The following is a 23,803-nucleotide window of genomic DNA, read 5'->3' as shown; positions in this document are numbered from 1 at the left end:
CCAGGGATCCAAGTGGTGTCTCTTGCATTGCAAGTGGAACCTTTACCTATTGAGCAACCTGGGAAACCCATTTTTTAGTAGCCTACCTTATATTAAGTCCTTTTGGGGGTGTTGTAGAAGAGTAAATTTGAAAAGTGTATATTCTTGACCTTGGGATAAAGTGGGAAGAGAAAGATGGGTAAATGAACATTAAAATGTAGCATACAAGTAATAAAATTATTGAATGTACCATGGTGCAGAGGGGAAGCAGTAACAAAATCTGAATCTATAATAGTATCACATATTATTGCCACAACTCATCAGCAAAGATGTGTAATTCTCATTCACCGTTGTTTTACATGACAATTTGATTTTTAGGCAGCTCGTGATTTAAAGCATAAGTTCACTTTTTTTTTACTTTTTACTTTTTGCTTACTTTTTTTTTTTAAGCAAAATTCATTTTAAGCAAAATGAATTCCCTTCAGAAGAGAGTCACTTGTTAATTCAGCATCACTAATGACCATATTTTCACATAATATTGTCCTCTGAGCCATCAAGAATGAGTGATACACCATTTCTTAAAAAAGGTGGAGAATCTTCTCTACTGTCTCCAGAATTTCCTTCCAAGCCAAAGATCCCCATGCCCAAGGCTTATGCACATGTGTGGACAGAGAGAGCTGTGTGTAATGGCCTGCCAACCGTGACTGTATTGTGTATCCAGAGTGCAGAGACATCAAAGTGTGGGGAAAGTGTGCATCTGAGAATTCATAACATCTGGTATCCCCAATGTGTTACAGAAAAAAAAAAAATAAAGCATAAGTTCATAATGTGCATTGGCAGAAACATTTTTGCAAACTCTCAAATATTTGTAATCTAAATTTGAATGTTTAATACATAGTGTAATCACATATCATTTCTTGCTCTGAAGACTTACAGCTATAAAATTCTAGGATTCTATAGTGATTTCCACCTGGTTTCTTACAAGGATGAGTGTGTGAGATTTCCTTTCATCAGTTCTGCATGGTATTCTCTTCATTAGACTTCAGAAGAAATAAAAGGCACCTAACAGAAGCAGAAGATATTAAGAGGAGATGGCAAGAATACACAGAAGAATTGTACAAAAAAAGATCTTCACGATCCAGATAATCACGATGGTGTGATCACTGACCTAGAGCCAGACATCCTGGAACGTGAAGTCAAGTGGGCCTTAGAAAGCATCACTATGAACAAAGCTAGTGGAGGTGATAGAATTCCAATTGAGCTATTCCAAATCCTGAAAGATGATGCTGTGAAAGTACTGCATTCAATATGCCAGCAAATTTGGAAAACTCAGCAGTGGCCACAAGACTGGAAAAGGTCAGTTTTCATTCCAATCCCAAAGAAAGGCAATGCCAAAGAATGCTCAAACTACTGCACAGTTGCACTCATCTCACATGCTAGTCAAGTAATGCTCAAAATTCTCCAAGCCAGGCTTCAGCAATATGTGAACCGTGAACTTCCTGATGTTCAAGCTGGTTTTAGAAAAGGCAGAGGAACCAGAGATCAAGTTGCCAACATCTGCTGGATCATGGAAAAAGCAAGAGAGTTCCAGAAAAACATCTATTTCTGCTTTATTGACTATGCCAAAGCCTTTGACTGTGTGGATCACAATAAACTGTGGAAAATTCTGAAAGAGATGGGAATACCAGACCACCTGATCTGCCTTTTGAGAAATTTGTATGCACGTCAGGAAGCAATAGTTAGAACTGGACATGGAACAACAGACTGGTTCCAAATAAGAAAAGGAATACGTCAAGGCTGTATATTGTCACCCTGTTTATTTAACATATATGCAGAATACATCATGAGAAACGCTGGACTGGAAGAAACACAAGCTGGAATCAAGATTGCCGGGAGAAATATCAATAACCTCAGATATGCAGATGACACCACCCTTATGGCAGAAAGTGAAGAGGAACTCAAAAGCCTCTTGATGAAAGTGAAAGTGGAGAGTGAAAAAATTGGCTTAAAGTTCAACATTCAGAAAACGAAGATCATGGCATCCCATCCCATCACTTTATGGCAAATAGATGGGGAAACAGTGGAAACAGTGTCAGACTTTATTTGTTTGGGCTCCAAAATCACTGCAGATGGTGACTGCAGCCATGAAATTAAAAGACGCTTACTCCTTGGAAGGAAAGTTATGACCAACCTAGATAGCATATTCAAAAGCAGAGACACTACTTTGTCAACAAAGGTGCGTCATATTCAAAAGCAGAGACACTACTTTGTCAACAAAGGTGCGTCTAGTCAAGGCTATGGTTTTTCCTGTGGTCATGTATGGATGTGAGTTGGACTGTGAAGAAGGCTGAGCGCCGAAGAATTGATGCTTTTGAACTGTGGTGTTGGAGAAGACTCTTGAGAGTCCTTTGGACTGCAAGGAGATCCAACCAGTCCATTCTGAAGGAGATCAGCCCTGGGATTTCTTTGGAAGGAATGATGCTAAAGCTGAAACTTCAGTACTTTGGCCACCTCATGTGAAGAGTTGATTCATTGGAAAAGACTCTGATGCTGGGAGGGATTGGGGGCAAGAGGAGAAGGGGACGACAGAGGATGAGATGGCTGGATAGTATCACTGACTCGATGGACATGAATCTCAGTGAACTCCGGGAGTTGGTGATGGACAGGGAGGCCTGGCATGCTGGGATTCATGGGGTCGCAAAGAATCGGACATGACTGAGCGACTGATCTGATCTGATCTGAACAAAATACTAATTCAGAGAAGGAAAGCTCAGCAGCACTGTATTTTTGTGCTGTTTTGCTTGTTGAGATCGTCCCTAATGTGCTCAACTAGTCCCATTAAATTGAACAGGGAAGTAATCTGATTTAATGTGCCTACCCCAATTGAGGATGTTTTCCCATGGTAGTCGTTTTGGCATTTACAACTATTAAGTTTACTCGGGGATAACAGACATGATTTGAAGAAGGCACTGGGACAGCCAAGTCTTAAAAGTTTTGTTCTATATAGGCTATTTGTGAAACCAGCTTTCCATGTGACAAGACTTCATAAAGTGAGCCCTTAAAATATCTTTCTCTCGTAGGTACTAGACTTATACCCAGTAAATTAATCTAGAAGAATGAAAATCTTTCAACTTTCAGGCTAATAATAGCCAATCATTTCACCAATCGACTCTTTCTCCTTCAGAAACACTATGAGTATTTCTGTAGAAAGAAAGCTTTTAAAATGAGATATGGCCTTGTTCCTTCCTCCCAGAGCCCGTGAAAGGTCTTAGCTTTCTGACCTTTCAGCTACCCAAATTGTGTGCTTCCCCCCGCAGCCTCATCCTGGACTGTTCGCCTCACTCTCAGCTCTCTAGTCACCGCAGCTCCTTCCTCGTGACTCTGGTGTCTTCCTTTTATCCTTTTTATCTCTGTGGCTGCTTCCTCTTCCCTTCTAAGTTAACTCCTCCCATTCATCAGATTTCACCAAGACTTCTGGGCCAACTGTGTTCTTTTCTTCAGAGACCTTAGGTCTATTGGACTTCATATGTTTATCAGTGTGATTATACGATTGATGTCTGCCTTCTGCTCTTGACTTCAGCTCCTAGAGAGTCCCTGTCTGGTTTTGTTCTCCATATCGTGAGTGTCCAGCCCAAGACCTAGCACATAGTACGTGTTCAATAAGTGTGGAAAGAATGAATGAAAAATGAAAGTATTGGATGATTATAAAACTAGTCAATTTTGCTGATTTAAGAAGGGACAGATCAAGTCAGGCAAGAGCTTTTATTCTCACTTAATATAGTACATTTAAAATCAGGAAAAATGCTTTCACTTGAAATCAGGCTTAGGATCATAGACTTTGGAGATGCACTGTTGAATAGTGTCAACTTAAAAAAATGAACAACAGGAGAGAGTTGTGAGTTCAGTTTTATTTGGGGGAAAATGAGGACTGCAGCCCAGGAGCCAGCACCTCAGACAGATCTTGAAAAACTGCTCTGAAGAGGCAGAGGGAAGGTCAGTGTACACCTGATTTTGGTGAAGGGGGGATACATGCCATCAAGCATCTATTTTTTCCAGATGCCTTTCTGCTAGTCTCATGAGGCTTTCTGCTACTCACAAGAAACAGTCACCACCATGAAGGATTTTAGTGCTTTTCTAGTTATGAGAAAATATAAGAATTGGGCTCATAAAATCAGCTCCTGAAAATAATCTAACTATCCGAAGACTGTCCTGCCAGTTTTTAGCACAGAGGGCCTCATTTCCGCTCTCCACCCTGAACTTTCTTAGGAAAGGTTCTAAATCAGCAGCTGCCATAACTCATGATTTCCTCCCTATAGAGGCAGATGGCAAGTGCCAATTTGCAGTGGACCATAGAAACACAATAGCTACACAGGTACTTGAAATTTTCAGGTAGTTATATTTTAAAAAGTAGAAGGAAACTGGTAATATTAGTTTTAATTCTGTATTTTAATTTTTTACTTAATGAAGTAAAAGTATTATTTCAACAAATAACTTATGTAAAAACTATTAATGATGTATTTTATATTCTTTTTTTAAATTAAGATTTCAAAATCTGGTGTGTATCTTACATTTACAGCATCTCCTACACCCACCAGCTGCATTTCAAATGCTCATGGGTCACACGTGGCTATATGAGACAGCACATTTGGGACCATTTTATATACAAATGAGTTGGTTGTTAAGCCTTTCAATACTTTATAAAATCAAATAAAAACATTTGAATTGAAACAACAAAAGATACTAATTGTTGAATACCAAGTGCCATGGTCAAAGGCCCAAAGACATTTCTGTCCTCCACATGTCAGAATGCTTTCACTGTGATTTCCTTTAGATGAGGCCTGCAGAACATGGCTATCTAAGAATAAGAAAGTCTTGGTGCTGCCTAGACATGCAGCACAAATAAGTGTGGTGGGTCTCTCTTCTTTCCTTGCCTTTAAAGAATGTTAATTAGGGGAGAAAGCACTGTAACCCTCCCCACCCCTATTGCCCTGTGTTATTATTATTTGCTTCTAACAAAGTGGACACAATGTTCTTCGGGCAGTTTGAGAGGCACAGTCAAGCCATGAAGGGTGAGAGGCAGCGCCTGTTGCAGGCAGAGCTCAGCCACAGCTGAAAATGATGGCTGGCATGGTTTCTGTGGCACTGAGATTGCCCCTGGGTCCTTATTTGCCAAACTATATTCCTTTATTCTTTCAGAGTTTGTCTTATTGCTTCCAACTTCGTTTAAATCCTTCTTAATCTAGCCTCAGTTACCAGGTACCCTCTTCTTCTCTTTCACCACTTTCTGGACTCTTATTGCCATTCCGCTGCTTTCCAGAAGGCTGTGCAGACTGTGAGTGCTAGACATCCTTTGCATTCTTTGGAAACTACTTAGGAAGGAAATGGCTAGCATGCCCTTCTCCCTCCAGCCGTGTCTACAGGCATAGGTAGGTTGTGGACTTAAAACATATTCACAGCCTAAAAGTTTAGAATTATGTTTTATTCAGTGGGAATTCTTAAGACTTCAAGCATCTCAAGCAACCCTGATACAACTGCTCTGAGGAGACAAGGGGAGGAGCCAGGTTACATAGAAGTTTTGCAACAAAAGGCAGGCAGTCTGAACATCAAAAGATTATTGTTAATTAAAGGAAGACAGATGTCTCAAGTTAAGGAATTCAGCTCTTTTCTATGTATGGGAAGATGCAAGAGTCCAGGCTCATTGACATCATTCTTTCCACATGCGTCTCCGCTATCTGGGGCCGGTGTCCCTTGTTTCTCACCGCCTGGGCTTCCTTGAGGCGCACCATTAGGGTGTGGTTGCGGTCTCCTGGCCGCCAGGTTGCAGTTGTTCTCCTTCCTGAGTGCCCTTAGGGCCGGAAGCTCACGGGGGAGGGCTGCAATCACCAACGACTGTGACAATCCTTGTGTACTGATATGGCAGGAAATACTCCATTTTTCAGTCCCTCCCCTTGGTCAGGAATTTGACCAATATTTGGGAGACATTTCATGACCAATTTTTGTTCCACAGTGCTGGGAAGCTGATCCCAGATTAGGTGAAAATTCTCGATATACAACTCAAGGTATTAACTTCTGGATGAAGCCTACTGATAGATAATAATAAAAGACTCTCTGTATGGTCTGTCTTCTAATCTATTATGATCCAGGAGATATTTCCCTTGTTGCCTTTTCCATATCTAGAATCACACTATTACAATTATTGACTGCATACAGAACTATATGTCTGATCAATTGTTTCAAGTTGCCTAGTCACCTACATTTGTTGGAGGCTTGGTTACACACTGTAAGAGACAACACTCTTATAAAATAGACAGATAGAAGTAATGTAGCTAGTAACATTGACAAAGGCATAGTGTAGCAGAAACACAATGCACAAAAAATTTGGAAACAAGCAGCAAATTAATGATTAATATAACTAGTTGCAGTCTAGTTCCAGTAAACCATCAACTCCATAGGAGAACCAGCTACAGAAGCCAAATTCTGGCAGGATAAGGTAGAGAGTAAAAGATAAATGTTTTATCTTTCCTTACAAAGACATACTTTATCAGCTTGTTTTAGATCATGGCATAAGAGAAAAAGGTTTACCAGAAAACAGATTCAAGGAAGTATGTTTTAAAATCAAAGTTATAGATCATATTTATCAATTTATTTACTCCTATATAATTGATTCCTGTTGGTCTGCATGAAGTAATCAGGTCTTCCATTAGAGTTCATCATTTGTTACCCAGTTCAGTGTCATTGTCTAAAGGCTATCAGAAACTTACATTTGTTTAAAAGGTTCTTTTTATGAGTCTTCTTGAAAAATCTTTATTTTGTAAAAGCAGTATAAAATTATGATTGTCTATAAAGGATATAACTTAAAATAGCATGGTTAAAGATTTGAGTACAGTGTAACATTTTAGGATAATAATTAGAATTATGACTGATAACATTTTATCAGAACATATCAGATGTTAGGGTTTCTATATAAATTCTGATTCCCTGGTGGCTCAGACAGTAAAGAGTCTACCTGCAACATGGAAGATTGAGTTCGAACCTTGGGTTGGGAAGATCCCCTGGAGAAGGAAATGGCAATCCACTCCAGTATTCTTCCCTGGAAAATCCCATGGACAGAGGAGCCTGGTGGACTACAGTCTATAGTGTTGCAAACAGTTGGGCACGATTGAGTGACTTCACTTTCTATAAATTCTAGAATATCTATATTAATGGTATTTATTCTTGCACTATAGCCTCAAGTTTATTTTCAATTATTTGACTGTATATCTGAATTAAAAATGCCAAATAAACTTAGTTTAACATTCCTCTCTGAGATATCTCAGAGATGTTTCTTCAAAGTGTCCCAGAGTTATCTGGAGATTAAAAGAGCTTTAGTTAGATTTTGATATTTGGGAAGTTTGTTAGAAATACCAAAATTATTTAAAAACACAGCAGGATCATAGGTCACTGAAACAATAACTATTTATTTAACCAAAGTTACAAAAATAATTAAAAGAAAATAAATATAGATCACTTAAGGGTACAGAAACTCATAGAATCTGTTATCCCAAAGGAGCACTTTTAATAGAAAGAGAAATCAACTTCCAGTCTGCATTGGCTTACTTAACAAACCCACTTAGTTAACTTCAATCTAAATTTAGTTAATCCTGACTATGTCTAAAACTTATTCCTTCTCAGGCTTCCTTTCGACACTCTGTCATCATTTTCTGCATCCAGCCTGTCTCTCATTTTCTATCCAAATAAAATCAGCTAGCTCTTTATCTTCTTTTTCCTCAGTAAAATGTCTGAGCTGTGGAGAGCAATATTGCATAGGAACCTGGAATGTTAGGTCCATGAATCAAGACAAATTGAAAGTGGTCAACCAGGAGATGGCAAGAGTGAATGTTGACTTTTTTAGGAATCAGTGAACTAAAATGGACTGGAATGGGTGAGTTTAACTCAGATGACCATTATATCTACTACTGTGAGCAAGAATCCTTTAGAAGAAATGGAGTAGCCATCATAGTCAACAAAAGAGTCTGAAATGCAGTACCTGGATGCAATCTCAAAAATGACAGAATGATCTCTGTTCATTTCCAAGGCAAACCATTCAATATCACGGTAATCCAAGCCTATGCCCCAACCAGTAATGCTGAAGAAACTGAAGTTGAACGGTTCTATGAAGACCTACAAGACCTTCTAGAACTAACACCCCAAAAAGATGTTCTTTTCATTATAGGGGACTGGAATGCAAAAGTAGGAAGTCAAGAAACACCTGGAGTAACAGGCAAATTTGGCCTTGGAGTACAGAATGGAACAGGGCAAAGGCTCATAGAATTTTGCCAAGAGAATGCACTGGTCATAGCAAACACCCTCTTCCAACAACACAAGAGAAGACTGTACACATGGACATCACCAGATGGTCAACACCGAAATCAGATTGATTATATTCTTTGCAGCCAAAGATGAAGACTCTCTGTACAGTCAGGAAAAACAAGACTGGGAGCTGACTGTGGCTTAGATCATGAACTCCTTATTGCCAAATTCAGACTTAAATTGAAGAAAGTAGGAAAAACCACTAGACCATTCAGGTATGACCTAAATTAAAAATGTATATGAATAGTGATTCAAATAACTAAGATTCAAGAGGCCTCCCCATAAAAGACTGGTAGAGGATGTAACCTAAATCATGAGAGTTTACTTTTAAAAACAGTATGGCAAAGGCCATGTTTTCAAAACCCAAACAAACAAAATGCACAAGTGTTACTGAGTCCAAGCTCTCTCTGCTCACCTCATGACAGGCCAATGAACCTGAGAGACATGGTGTCGAGACAGGGAGGAGACTTTAACTGGGGAGCCTGCAGACAGAGAAGATGGCAGGCTAGCACCTCAGAATAACCATCTTACTGGGGTCTTGATGCCAGTTTGTTTTATAGATCAGAGAGAAGGAAGCAGTGAGGAAGAAAAGTCAGAAGGCAGAATAGAGAGGGAGAGGCAGTGGGGAAGTAAAGTGAAAGGGTCTTCAGTCTTGCAAAACATCTCCAAAGGTATGGCCAGCCTTTAAAAAGGGTATATTAGTCTCTTCTATTCACAGGTGGGCAGGGAAAAATTATCTCTCCATCAGCTGAAAAAATGCACTTTAGTTTACAGTCAAGCAGTGGGGCAGGGTTCTCCAGGCGAGTCATTGAGTATGATTAAAATAATCACCCATAGTTTGGCCTCAGGTCAAAAACAGGGAGGGAACACAGCCATGACCATCAACAGAAAATTGGATTAAATATTTACTAACCATGGCCCTTTCTTTGGAAGGAATGATGCTAAAGCTGAAACTCCAGTACTTTGGCCACCTCATGCAAAGAGTTGACTCATTGGCAAAGACTCTGATGCTGGGAGGGATTGGGGGTAGGAAGAGAAGGGGACGACAGAGGATGAGATGGCTGGATGGCATCACTGACTCGATGGACTTGAGTCTGAGTCAACTCTGGGAGTTGGTGATGGACAGGGAGGCCTGGCGTGCTGCGATTCATGGGGTCGCAAAGAGTCAGACACGACTGAGCAACTGAACTGAACTGAACCATGGCCCTGCCCATCAGAACAAAACCCAGTTCCCCCCTCAGTCAGTCTCTCCCATCAGGAAGCTTCCATAAGTCTCTTATCCTTATCCATCAGAAGGCAGACAGAATGAAAACCACAATCACAGAAAACTAACCAAACTGATCACATGGAATACAGCCTTGTCTAACTCAATGAAACTATGAGCCATGATGCGTAGGGCCACCCAAGATGGACGGGTCATGGTGGAGAGTTCTAACAAAACATTGTCCACTGGAGAAGGGAATAGCAAATGATTTCAGTATTCTTGCCTTGAAAACGCCATGAATGGTATGAAAAGATAAAAAGATAGGACACCAAAAGATGAACTCCCCAGGTCAGTAAGTGCCCAATATGCTACCAGAGATTGGTGGAAAAATAACTCCAGAAAGAATGAAGAGATGAAGCCAAAGCAAAAACAACACCCAGTTGTGGATGTGACTGGTGATGGAAGCAAGGTACGATGCTGTAAAGAGCAATACTGCATAGGAACCTGAAAAGTTAGGTCTATGAATCAAAGCAAATTGGAAGTGGTCAAACAGGAGATGAGAAGAGTGAACATCAACACTTTGGAAATCCGTGACTAAAATGGACTGGAATGGCCAGATTTAATACAGGTGACCATTATATCTACTACTGTGTGCAAGAATCTGTTAGAAGAAATGGAGTAGCCCTCCTAGTCAACAAAAGTCTGATATGCAGTACTTGGATGCAATCTCAAAAATGACAGAATGATCTCTTTCGTTTTCCAAGGCAAACCATTCAATATCACAGTAATCCAAGTCTCCGACAAGTAATGCTGAAGAAGCTGAAGTTGAACAGTTCTATGAAGACCTACAAGACGTTTTAGAACTAACACCCAAAAAAGGATGTCCTTTTCGTTGTAGGTGACTGGAATGCAAACGTAGGAAGTCAAGAAACACCTGGTGTAACAGGCAAATTTGGCCTTGGAGTACAGAATGAAGCAGGGCAAAGGCTAACAGACTTCTGCCAAGAGAACACACTGGTCATAGAAAACACCCTCTTCCAACAACACAAGAGAAGACTCTACACATGGACATCACCAGATGGTCGGCACTGAAATCAGATTGATTATATTCTTTGCAGCCAAAGATGGAGAAGCTCTATACAGTCAGCAAAAACAAGACTGGGAGCTGACTGTGGCTCAGATTATGAAGTCCTTACTGCCAAATTCAGACTTAAAGAAAGTAGGGGAAACCACTAGACCATTCAGGTATGACCTAAATGAAATCACTTGAGATTATAGAGTGGAAGTGAGAAATAGAGTTAAGGGATTAGATTTGATAGACAGAATGCCTGAAGAACTATGGTGGGAGGTTTGTGATGTTTTATAGGAGGCAGTGATCAAGACCATCCCCAGGAAAAAGAAATGCAAAAAGGCAAAATGGATGTCTGAGGAGGGCTTCCAAATAGCTGAGAAAAAAAGAACTGAAAAGCAAGGAGAAAAGGAAAGATATATACATTGAAGGCAGAATTCCAAAGAATAGCAAGGAGAGATAAGAAAGCCTTCCTCAGTGATCAGTGCAAAGAAATAGAGGAAAACAATAGAATGGGAAAGACTAGAGATCTCGTCAAGAAAATTAGAAATACCAAGGGAACATTTCATGCAAAGATGAGCTCAATAAAGGACAGAAATGGTATAGACCTAACAGGAGCAGAAGATACTAAGAAGACATGGCGGGAATACACAGAAGAACTGTACAAAAAAGATCTTCATGACCCAGATAATCATGATGGTGTGATCACTGACCTAGAGCCAGACATCCTGGAATGTGAAGTCAAGTGGGCCTTAGGAAGCATCAGTACGAACAAAGCTAGTGCAGGTGATGGAATTCCAGTTGAGCTATTTCAAAGCCTAAAGATGATGCCTTGGAAACGAACAGAGATCATTCTGTCGTTTTTGAGATTGCATCCAAGTACTGCATTTCGGACTCTTTTGTTGACCATGATGGCTACTCCATTTCTTCTGAGGGATTCCTAGCACAGTAGTAGATATAATGGTCATCTGAATTAAATTCACCCATTCTAGTCCATTTTAGTTCGCTGATTCCTAGAATGTCGACATTCACTCTTGCCATCTCTTGTTTGACCACTTCCATTTTGCCTTGATTCATGGACCTGACATTCCAGGTTCCTATGCAATATTGCTCTTTACAGCATCAGACCTTGCTTCTATCACCAGTCACATCCACAGCTGGGTATTGTTTTTGCTTTGGCTCCATCCCTTCATTCTTTCTGGAGTTATTTCTCCACTGATCTCCAGTAGCATATTGGGCACCTACTGACCTGGGGAGTTCCTCTTTCAGTATCCTATCATTTTGCCTTTTCATACTGTTCATGGGGTTCTCAAGGCAAGAATACTGAAGTGGTTTGCCATTCCCTTCTCCAGTGGACCACATTCTGTCAGATCAAATTGCCAACATCCGCTGGATCATGGAAAAAGCAAGAGAGTTCCAGAAAAACATCTATTTCTGCTTTATTGACTATGCCAAAGCCTTTGACTGTGTGGATCACAATAAACTGTGGAAAATTCTGAAAGAGATGGGAATACCAGACCACCTGACCTGCCTCTTGAGAAATCTGTATGCAGGTCAGGAAGCAACAGTTAGAACTGGACATGGAACAACAGAGTGGTTTCAGATAGGAAAAGGAGTACATCAAGGCTGTATATTGTCACCCTGCTTATTTAACTTATATGCAGAGTACATCATGAGAAACACTGGATTGGAAGAAACACAAGCTGGAATCAAGATTGCCGGGAGAAATATCAATAACCTCAGATAGGTAGATGACACCACCCTTATGGTAGAAAGTGAAGAGGAACTAAAAAGCCTCTTGATGAAAGTGAAAGTAGAGAGTGAAAAAGATGGCTTAAAACTCAACATTCAGAAAATGAAGATGGCATCCGGTCCCATCAGTTCATGGGAAATAGATGGGGAAACATGGAAACAGTGTCAGACTTTATTTTTTGGGTCTTCAAAATCACTGCAGATGGTGACTGCAGCCATGAAATTAAAAGATGCTTACTCCTTGGAAGGAAAGTTATGACCAACCTAGATAGCATATTCAAAAGCAGAGACATTACTTTGCCAACAAAGGTCCATCTAGTCAAGGCTATGGTTTTTCCAGTGGTCATGTATGGATGTATGAGTTGGACTGTGAAGAAGGCTGAGCACTGAAGAATTGATGCTTTTGAACTGTGGTGTTGGAGAAGACTCTTGAGAGTCCCTTGGACTGCAAGGAGATCCAACCAGTCCATTCTGAAGGAGATCAGTCCTGGGATTTCTTTGGAAAGATTGATGCTAAAGCTGAAACTCGAGTACTTTGGTCACCTCATGCGAAGAGTTGACTCATTGGAAAAGACTCTGATGCTGGGAGGGATTGGGGGCAAGAGGAGAAGGGGATGACAGAGAATGAGATGGCTGGATGGCATCACTGACTCGATGGACGTGAGTCTGGGTGAACTCCGGGAGTTGGTGATGGACAGGGAGGCCTGGCATGCTGCAGTTCATGTGGTTGCAAAGAGTCGGACATGACTGAGCGACTGAACTGAACTGAACTGAAAGATGATGCTGTGAAAGTGCTGTGCTCAATATGCCTGCAAATTTGGAAAACTCAGCAGTGGCCACAGGGCTAGAAAAGGTCAGTTTTCATTCCAATCCCTAAGAAAGGCAATGCCAAAGAATGCTCAAACTACCACACAATTGCACTTATCTCACATGGGTAGTCAAGTAACGCTCAAAATTCTCCAAGCCAGGCTTCAACAGTTCGTGAACCATGAACTTACAGAAGTTCAAGCTGGATTTAGAAAAGGCAGAGGAACCAGAAATCAAATGGCTGTCATCTGCTGGATCATCGAAAAAGCAAGAGAGTTCCAGAAAAACATCTACTTCTTTTTTGACTACGCCTAAGCCTTTGACTGTTTTGATCACAACTAACTGTGGAAAATTCTGAAAGAGATGGGACTACCAGACCACCTGACCTGCCTCCTGAGAAATCTGTTTACAGATCAGCAAGCAACAGTTAGAAACTGGACATGGAACAACAGACTGGTTCCAAATTGGGAAAGGAGTATATCAAGGCTGCATATTGTCAACCTTCTTGCTTAACTTATATACAGAGTACATCATGTGAAATGCCGGGCTGGATTAAGCAGAAGCTGGAATCAAGATTGCCGGGAGAAGTATCAATAACCTCAAATATGCAGATGACACCACCCTTACGGCAGAAAGCGAAGAACTAAAGAGCCTCTTGATGAAAGTGAAAGTGGAGAGTGAAAAAGTTGGCTTAAAGCTCAACATTGAGAAAATGAAGATCATGGCATCTGGTCCCATCACTTCATGGCGAATAGATGGGGAAACAATGGAAACAGTGAGACAAACAGTTAGTTTTGGGGGTTTCAGAATCACTGCAGATGGTGACTGCAGCCATGAATTTAATATTCTTGTTCCTTGGAAGAAAAGCTATGACCAACCTAGACAGCATATTAAAAAGCAGAGACATTACTTTGCCAACAAAGGTCCATCTAGTCAGAGCTATGGTTTTTCCAGTGGTCATGTATGGATGTGAGAGTTGGACCATAAAGTAAGCTGAGCACCGAAGAATTGATGCTTTTGAACTGTGGTGCTGGAGAAGACTCTGGAGAGTCCCTTGGCCTGCAAGGAGATCCAACCAGTCCAACCTAAAGGAAATAAGTCCTGAATATTCATTGGAAGGACTGATGCTGAAGCTGAAACTCCAATACTTTGGCCACCTGATGTGAAGAGCTGACTCATCAAAAGACCCTGATGCTGGGAAAGATTGAGGATAGGCGGAGAAGGGGACGACAGAGGATGAGATGATTGGATGGCATCACCGACTCAATGGACATGAGTTTGGGTAAACTTCAGGAGTAGGTGATGGACAGAGAGGCCAGGTGTGCGTGGTTCATGCGGTTGCAAAGAATCAGACACGACTGAGTGACTGAACTGAACTGAACTGAATGCTGTAGAGGAGTTCCACTAAATATGGAAGGAGCTTGTATCAGTTTCTTTCTGTTAGTTTTATGATTTTGAGTTTCATCATGCTGTTACATGTGTCAATAGTCTATTCTCTTTATTATTGAGTAGTATTCTATTGTAGTGATATACCAGAATTTATCTGTTCACCAATTGGTAAACAATTTAATTATTATATTTTTGGTGTTTATGAATAAAGCTGCTATAAATATTTACATGTACTTTGATAGGCATATGTTTTCATTTCTCTTAGGTAGTTTTAGGTCAGACAGTACTTCATGAGAAACTGCAAACTTTTTTTGGAAGTGGCTGCACCATATCTTAAGTCCCACTAGCTGTGTCTGAGAACGCAAGTTGCTCTGAGACCTTACTATTGATTATTTGTCTATATATTTATTTTTAACCACTCCACTAGGCTTTCATTTCATTTGATTCCCCCATAAGAATATTTTAGGTATTTTTTTGGTCCTGTGAAAGCCTCTTTTCTCTTGGTAGGATGACAGTTTGGCTAAATGTTTCTATTAAGACATGAACATTTGTTTATGTGAAACTGGTTCTCCATCAGTGGAGCTTAGTTAGAAGTGAGCTGTTTTGAATTGCCTTTTGTCAACATATCGAGTTGGTTAAAACACAATACTAATGATTTTTTAAGATTAATAAAATTAAGTTTGTTTCACTGCAGAGACTGCTTCCATAATCCCATATAACTGTTTCATAGTAACGAAGGACTCCTAAGAAGAGCACAAAGGCTTCCATGGAAATTTGTCATCAGCCCAGAAAACTTCTAAAGCTGTGTGTACTCAGTTATTACCCACATAACTAAGAAATGAGAAGGGAGGTCAGGCTGAACAACAGTAGTCTTAAGTACAATAGAAGTGTCATTTTCACCATTAAACAAACAACAAAAAATTGTGGTGTGTGATAATAGTTGATGTGTCCTATTTCTTTGTGTAGAATTGCTTTTCTCGCATTGCTGACTTAATTTGATCATACTAGTTTGTCAGCTGTCATGTTTGGGTTCCTTCAACTACAAAATACAGATAACAACAGTCTATATAATTTAACAATCACGTGCCAACATTTTGTTTCTTTTTATCAGGAAGAACTAAGAATTATCTTTCTCCCCCTATAACTTTGGAATTACAAAAAAATTCAAGGATTTCTTTTTCTGCTGGTCTTGTATTTTACAGGTGGCTTGTCTAATATCTTGCATTTTGGTCCTGATAGTCATCTATACAATAGGGCCTTTGCTTTACTGGCTGCCCATGGTAAGTAATACTTTTTATTATTTCATTTAAAATTTTAACATTAATGAGAATCATTCTATTTTAAACATTTCTTTGAAGAACAGCCTCAATGATCCTAAATCTGAAAAGGTATGTGACATAAGTAATGGTTGTATAGAGGAGAGGTAGAAAGAGCCCACACTGATGGGTAAGGTATGGGAGAGTACCATGGCTGTTCTCATTTAATTAGATTTATTCTGTATTCAGTTGGAAGGTAGAACTAAGCAATCTCTGTTATAAGAAATAGACTTTGGAAGAATTTTATAAAATTTAGACTCTTAGAAAATGTGTGCTGGGCAAGAGAGTAGGGAACAAAATATTTCTTGCCACCCTTGATACATCTTTACACAAAGTGACTCAGAACATTAGTACGGGTATCTGCCTTGCTTTTCACAAGCCTGGGGCACTACAGCAAGATACTGGTCTTCAGGGATCCAGAGAGAGTTCTTGTTCTAATTCTTCATTCATGTAATAAGAATAAATCATTTTCATGAAAGGATCTTCCAATAATCAAGTTTATTTCTCAAGAGACTTATAAATATATTCTGATGCAACCAGATAATTTATACTCAAGACGATTAAAGAAATACATGGTATACTGAATGTTTGCAATAAATTGCAAACAAATGGCAATGAATAATTATTATAAAATTAAGAGGACATTCAGTCTTATCACATTCACCCTTATAATTCACTACTTTTCTTTTTATTTCCTCCTTTTTTTGAGGATGTAATGACATTTACCCTGTGACTTTTCTAGAATTAATATTATGTTCTTAAAGTACAATAATAAGTTAGTTCTAAACAAAATGAATATTACTTTAATCTTCTAAATGATGATAAATTTTCTCTAGTAAGTATTTAAAAAACAATGACATAAAATACCTTGATTCTTTTAAATTTAGATTAAAATATTTATCTTGCATCTTCATCAGCTTATTTTTTATTTGTAGTGTGTTCTTGCAAGTATTATTGTTGTGGGACTGAAGGGAATGCTAATACAGTTTCGAGATTTAAAAAGATATTGGAATGTGGATAAAATTGACTGGGTAAGTAGAAGTTTGACCTGAAATTGCTCTCTTGGCTTAAACACATGTTACAAAATAAGCTTTAATAGTTTCATTTGCAGAAGATAGTTTTAGCCATTTGAGACTTACATTTTACAAACAGTTTTTACTTATTTACAAACTATAATTTTTTTCAAAGTCTTAAGACATGAAAATGTAAAATGTTTTATAAGAACAGAAATGGAATTATATCAAGTTTTGATTGATGTGCTGTTTAAGAACTTTTTAAAAAATGTTATCACTTGAATGGTTTGTGAATTCCCAATTTCCATTATAAATTGATTATAGAAGTTAAGATCATCAAGAAACAGCTAGTAGAAATGTGACTATATATAACATATATGGAAAGCCAGCATTAATTTCCAAGAAACAGATGCTTCATTGACAGGATAAACATATTAATAGTGACCATGTGCTCAGTTGCTTAGTCATGTCCAAGTCTTTACAGTCCCATGGACCATAGCTCCCTAGGCTCTTCTGTTCATGGGATTTCCCAGCCAAGAATACTAGAGTGGGTCGCCATTTCATTCTCCAAATGGTGACCATATTCATTCTAAATACTTTGTTTAAAAAAAAAATGATTTTTTAAAAAAATTAGTTACGTTGAGAAGAATGTTATGTTAATAATATATTGCTAGGAACAGACTTCTCTGGCAGGTCAGGTGGTAAAGAAGCTGCCTGCGATGTGAGAGACCAGAATTCGATCTCTGGGTTAGGAAGATCCCCTGGAGAAGGGAAAGGCAACCCACTCCAGTATTCTGGCCTGGAGATTGCCATGGGCAAAGGAGCCTGGTGGGCTACCGTCCATCATCCGGCTGCAAAGAGTCAGACACGACTGAGTGGCTAACAACATAACATAAAGGAACAGATTAAATTATACTATAAAATATGGATTCTACTAGCATCAGTTTTTATTATGCTTGTTCTAGAGAAATGTGTCAATGTGAGAACATTCGGTACTTTCTCCCTCCCACAAATGGGTGAGCTGTTTCATGAGTAGACTCTGCTTAGCTCTATTATGGCATTTATCATATGTACATATGTACATATTATCGTATGTATGTATCGTATGTATAGATATGCAATTATCTATGTACTCCTCCTTCAAGTTCTTTACTCTGAGAGACTTTGGAGGATTATTTATGCTGGTGCCTAATTTAATAATACTCCTTTTAAATCTCAATATTACTGAGCTTCTATCAAGGTACAATACTAGGTGTTATGTGGAAATGCAGAGATAAATAAAGAAGTACTTATCCTCTTCAGACACTAATATCTGTGCAGCAAGCAGACACAGACACAGTAACTGTTATGTGGGGCACGATACAACATAACGGAAGCGAAAGTAAGAACTTGGCACTGGAGAGAAGTGGAAGCTGAAACATTTAATTTTGACTGGGTTAATACAGAAGAGTTACAGCAGAGCCGAAATGTGAACTGAGACTTGAAGGAATAGTATTTTATAGGCCGTCCAAGAGGCCAAAATTAAGCAGGCTGATGAAGGAACAGGACTTTTTTAAGGTGATATATATGAAGTGGCACATGGAAATAGAAAAACTGAGAGGATGCAAAGTTATTTAAGAAGCTATTGGTAATCCCATGATAAAGGTCATAAGAAACTTATTAATCACATAAGGGGGAGGACATTATCATAATGGAAGGGGAGAGATGTCAAGGAAGTGTCAGAGGATGAGATGGCATCACTAACTCAAACTAACATGAGTTTGAGTAAACTCAGGGAGATAGTGAAGGACAGGGAAGCTTGGCATGCTGCCATCCGTGGGGTCGCAGAGTTGGACATGACTTAGCAAATGAAAAACTATATATATGTATACATATATATATATGCAATGCAATATCATTCAGCTATAAAAAAGAACAAAACTGCATCATTTGTAGAGATATGGATTGACCTAGAGGCTGTCATAAGGAATGAAATATGCAGAAAGAGAAAACCAAACATCATAGAATAATGTATGTATGTGGAATGTAGAAAAATGGTGCAGATCATCTTATCTTCAGGGCAGGAACAGAGATGCAGATGCAGAGACTGGACATGTGAACACAATGGGGCAGACGATGAGGTCGGATGGGTTGTAAGACTGACATAGATACCCTACTGTGTGTAAGGTGGAAAGCCAAGTGGGAACCTGCTGTGTAGCTCAGGGTGCTCAGCTCAGGGCACTGTGGTGATCTGGATGGGTGGGATGGAGATCCCAGAGGGTGGGGATATATGTAAAAGTTCAGTTTAGTTCAGTTCTGTCGCTCAGTCGTGTCCGACTCTGCGATCTCATGGACAGCAGCATGCCAGGCCTCCCTGTCCATCACCAACTCCCAAAGCTTACTCAAACTCATATCCATTGAGTCAGTGATGCCATCCAACCATTTCATCCTATGTCATCCCCTTCTCCTCCCACCTACAATCTTTCCCAGCATCAGGGTCTTTTCCAATGGGTCAATTCTTCGCATCAGGTGGACAAAGTACTGGAGTTTCAGCTTCAGCATCAGTCCTTCCAATGAATATTCAGGACTGACTTCTTTTAGGATGGACTGGTTGGATCTCCTTGCAGTCCAAGGGACTCTCAAGAGTCTTCTCTAACACCACAGTTCAAAAGCATCAATTCTTTGGCACTCAGCTTTCTTTATAGTCCAACTCTCACATCCATACATGACTACTGGGAAAACCATAGCTGTGACTAGATGGAACTTTATTGGCAAAATAATGTATACTTACGGGCTGATTCAGTTTGTGATACAGCAGAAACTAACACAACATTGTAAACCAACTATACCCTAATAAATAAAAGAGAGCCTTATGCATCATTAGTAGTAAGCTACCTTAATTCTTTTTATAGCAATCCTAGAAAAGAGAATGCTATTGAAAATGACCAAAAATATTCACAGTTTTATTTGTAATATTATTACATTAAATGAGAAAATAGTGGAAAGTTATGGCATACTTTTGAATCAAACACATCAACCAACAATTTACAGATTTTAAATAGAGTGTTTTTGAGGATTGAATTAGCAGTTGGCAGCATCTCTATATAAAAGACTGCACTTTTTCACTTTGCCTTTCCATTAACTTCTGCCACAGGGAGTCTGGTGGAGTGTGGATTTGTTTCTGGACTTTGTGTGTGTGTGTGAACATATATTTTTATTTCTCTCAGGTAATTACCCTGTAGTGAAATGGGTCGGTTATGTGGTGTGTGTATATATGTATGTGTGTGTGTGTATGTATATATATATATATATATATATATATATATATATATATATATATGCCTCCCTGTAGCTCAAATGGTAAAGAATCTGCCTATGATGCAGGAGACCAGGATTTGATCCCTGGGTCTGGAAGATCTGCAGGAGAAGGGAATGGCAATCCACTCCAGTATTCTTGCCTGGAGAATCCCATGGACATAGAAGCCTGGCGGGCTACAGTCCATGGAGTTGCAAAGAGTTGGACACGACTGAGTGACTAACACACACACACACACACACACACACACACACAGACACACATTTATATAATTTAATTTATAAAAATATGCACTGGGACGACCCAGAGGGATGGTATGGGGAGGGAGGAGGGAGGAGGGTTCAGGATGGGGAACACATGTATACCTGTGGTGGATTCATTTCGATATATGGCAGAACCAATATAATATTGTAAAGTTTAAAAATAAAATAAAATAAAAAAAATATCTACAATTTATTTTTAATTGGAGGATCATTGCTTTAGAATGCTGTGTTGCTTTCTGCCATACAACAATGTGAATCAGCTATAAGGGTACATATGTCCCCTCTTTCTTGAACCTTCCTCCCACTCTCCAACCCATCCCACCACCCCTGGTTGTCACAGGGCACAAGTGTGAGCTTCCTGTGTTATACAGCAGCTTCCCACTAGATACCTATTTTGCACATATTAATGTATATAATGTTTCAATGCTACTGTCTCAGTTCATCCCACCCTCTCCTTCACCCTCTCCTTCTCCTTGTGGACTCTTTGTCCCCAAGTCTCTTCTCTATGTCTCCATCTCTATTCATGCCCTGCAAATAGGCTAATAATTTATAGTTTTTTTCAGATCCCATGTATATGCATTAATATCTGATATTTGTTTCTTTCTTTCTGACTTACTTCACTCTGTTTAACAGGCTGTAGGTTCATCCACCTCACTAGAGCTGACTCAGATTTGTTCCTTTTTATGGTTAAGTAATATTCCATTGTACTGAAACATCTTTATCCATTTATCTGTTGATGGACAGATTGTTTCCATGTCCTAGCTGTTGTAAATTCTGCTGCAATGACTACTGGGGTACATGAACCATTTTGAATTATGGTTTTCTCAGGATATATGCCCAGTAGTGGAATATCTGGGTATTGTAATATTTTTATTCTTAGTTTGTAAAAAAATCTTCATAATGGTCTCCATAGTGGCTGTATCAATTTACTTTCCCACTAACAATGAAAGAAGTTTGCCTTTTTTCCACATCCTCTCCAACATTTATTTTTTGCAGATTTTTTTATGATGGCATTTTTAACTAGTGTAAGGTAATACCTCATTGTACTTTTGGTTTGCATTTCTCTAATAATGAGTGATGTTGAGCATTTTTTTTCCTGTGTTTGCTGGCCAGCTGTATGTCTTTTTCAGAGAAATGTCTGTTTAGGTCTTCTGCCCATTTTTAGATTGGATTGTTTGTTTCTCTGATATTGAGCTTGCTGCATGAGCTGCTTATATGTTTTGGAGATTAATCCTTTGTCAGCTATTTCATTTCCAACTATTTTCTCCAATTCTGAGGATTGTCTTTTCATCTTGTTTATGATTTCCTTTGCTGTGCAAAGGCTTTTGAGTTAAATTAGTCCCATTTGTTTGTGTTTATTTATGTTTTCATTACTTTAGGAAGTGGTTCAAAGAGGATCTTGCTGTGATTTATGTCGAAGAGTGTTCTGCCTATGTTTTCCTCTAAGAGTTGTATAGATTTTTGGTCTTACATTTAGGTCTTTAATGTATTTTGAGTTTATTTTTGTGTACAGTATTAGGAAGTGTTCCAACTTCGTTGTTTTACATGTACTTACACTTGTCCAGTCAGAGAAGGCAATGGTAACCCACTCCAGTACTCTTGCCTGGAAAAGCCCATGGATGGAGGAGCCTGGTAGGCTGCAGTCCATGGGGTCGCTAAGAGTTGGACACGACTGAGCGAATTCACTTTCACTTTTCACTTTCATGCATTGGAGAAGGAAATGGCAACCCACTCCAGTGTTCTTGCCTGGAGAATCCCAGGGACGGCAGGGCCTGGTGGGCTGCTGTCTATGGGGTCGCACAGAGTCGGACACGACTGAAGTGATTTAGCAGCAGCAGCAGCAGCAGTATTGTCCAGTATTCCCAGCATGACTTCTAAAAGAGGCTGTCATTTCTCCACTGGTCTATATTTCTGTTTTTGTGTCAGGATCATCCTCTTTTATTTATTCATTTTTTCTGACAATGCAAGGGGTTTTATTAGGAAGGGATGCCTGAGTGGAGAGCAGTAGGGTAAAGGAATCCAGGAGAACTGCTCTGCCACATGTCTCACAGTCTTAGGTTTTATGGTGATAGTATTACTTTCCAGGTTGTCTTTGGCCAATCATTCTGACTCCTTCCTGGTGTTTCCTGGTGGCACACGCATTGCTCAGCCAAGATGTATGACAGAGAGAAGGATTCTGAGAGGTACTCGGACATGTGAGTATCATCTTGTCTTGATCACTATAGCTGTAGAGTACAGTCTAATGTCAGGAAAATTGATTCCTCTAGCTCCATTGTTCTTCCTCAAGATTGCTTTGGCTCTTTGGAGTCTTTCTATGTTTCCATAGAAATTGTAAATGTTATTGTTCTAGTGCTGTGAAAAATGTCAATGTTAATTTGGTAGAGTTTGCATTGAATCTAAATTACTTTGGTTAGTATAGTCATTTTCACAATATTTATTCTCCCAGTCTAAGAACATGGTATATCTCTCCATCCGTTTGTGTCATCTCTGATTTTTTTTTCACCAGTGTCTTAATTTTCTGCATACAGGTCTTTTGTCTCCTTAGATAGGTATATTCCTTGGTCTTTTATTTTATGTGTTGCAATAGTGAATGGAATTGATTCCTTAATTTTTCTTTCTGATTTATCATTGTTCATATATAGGAATGCAAGGGATTTCTGTGTATTGATTTTGTATCCTGTGACTTTATTAAATTCATTGATAACCTCTAGTAATTTTCTGATAGTGTCTTTAGGGTTTGCTATGTATAGTACCATGTCATCTGTAAACAGTGAGAGTTTTACTTCTTTTTTCATCTAGATTCCTTTTATTTCTTTTTCTTCTCTAATTGCCATGGCTAGGACTTCCAAAGCTATATTGAAAAATAATGGTGACAGTGGGCACTCTTGACTTGTTCCTGATCTTAGAGAAAATGCTTTCAGCCTTTCACCATTGGCAATAATATTTGCTGTGGGTTTCTCATATATGGCCTTTATTAGGTTGACATAGGTTCCATCTGTGCCCATTTTCTGGAGAACTGTTATCACAAATGGGTGATGAATATTGTAAAAAGCTTCTTCTGCATCTATCGAGAATATCATGTGATTTTTATGTTTCAGTTTGTTAATATGGTGCGTAACATTGATTTATTTGCATATATTGAAGTATCCATAGGCTTAAACCCTAATTAATCATGGTGCATGATGTTTTTAATGTGTCATTGGATTCTGTTTGCTGGAATTTTGTTCAGAAATTTTTCATCTATGTTCACCTTTGATATTGACCTGTAATTTTCCTTTTTTGTGATGTCTTTTCCAGTTTTGGCATCAGGGTAATGGTGGCATTCTAAAATGAGTTCATTAGTGTTCCTTCCTCTGCAATTTTTTTG

General features: G+C 39.1%; 1 protein-coding gene across 2 annotated transcripts in view; it reads left to right on the top strand.

Moving 5' to 3' along the window:
* Positions 1 to 23,803, top strand: part of SLC26A7 (solute carrier family 26 member 7) — a 180,511-nt gene that overhangs the window by 105,277 nt on the left and 51,431 nt on the right. For both annotated transcript variants that reach the window (XM_061439400.1, XM_061439399.1), the window contains exons 10-11: positions 15,752 to 15,829; positions 16,801 to 16,896. In XM_061439400.1, coding sequence (XP_061295384.1) covers positions 15,752 to 15,829; positions 16,801 to 16,896 — 174 coding nt within the window. The remainder of the gene's footprint in view (positions 1 to 15,751; positions 15,830 to 16,800; positions 16,897 to 23,803) is intronic.

This window comes from Bos javanicus, chromosome 14 (assembly GCF_032452875.1).
Source record: "Bos javanicus breed banteng chromosome 14, ARS-OSU_banteng_1.0, whole genome shotgun sequence".
In the NCBI taxonomy this organism is placed as follows: Eukaryota; Metazoa; Chordata; class Mammalia; order Artiodactyla; family Bovidae; genus Bos; species Bos javanicus.
The sequence above is the reverse complement of the archived record's forward strand: the minus strand, read 5'-3'. Positions and strand labels throughout refer to the sequence as shown.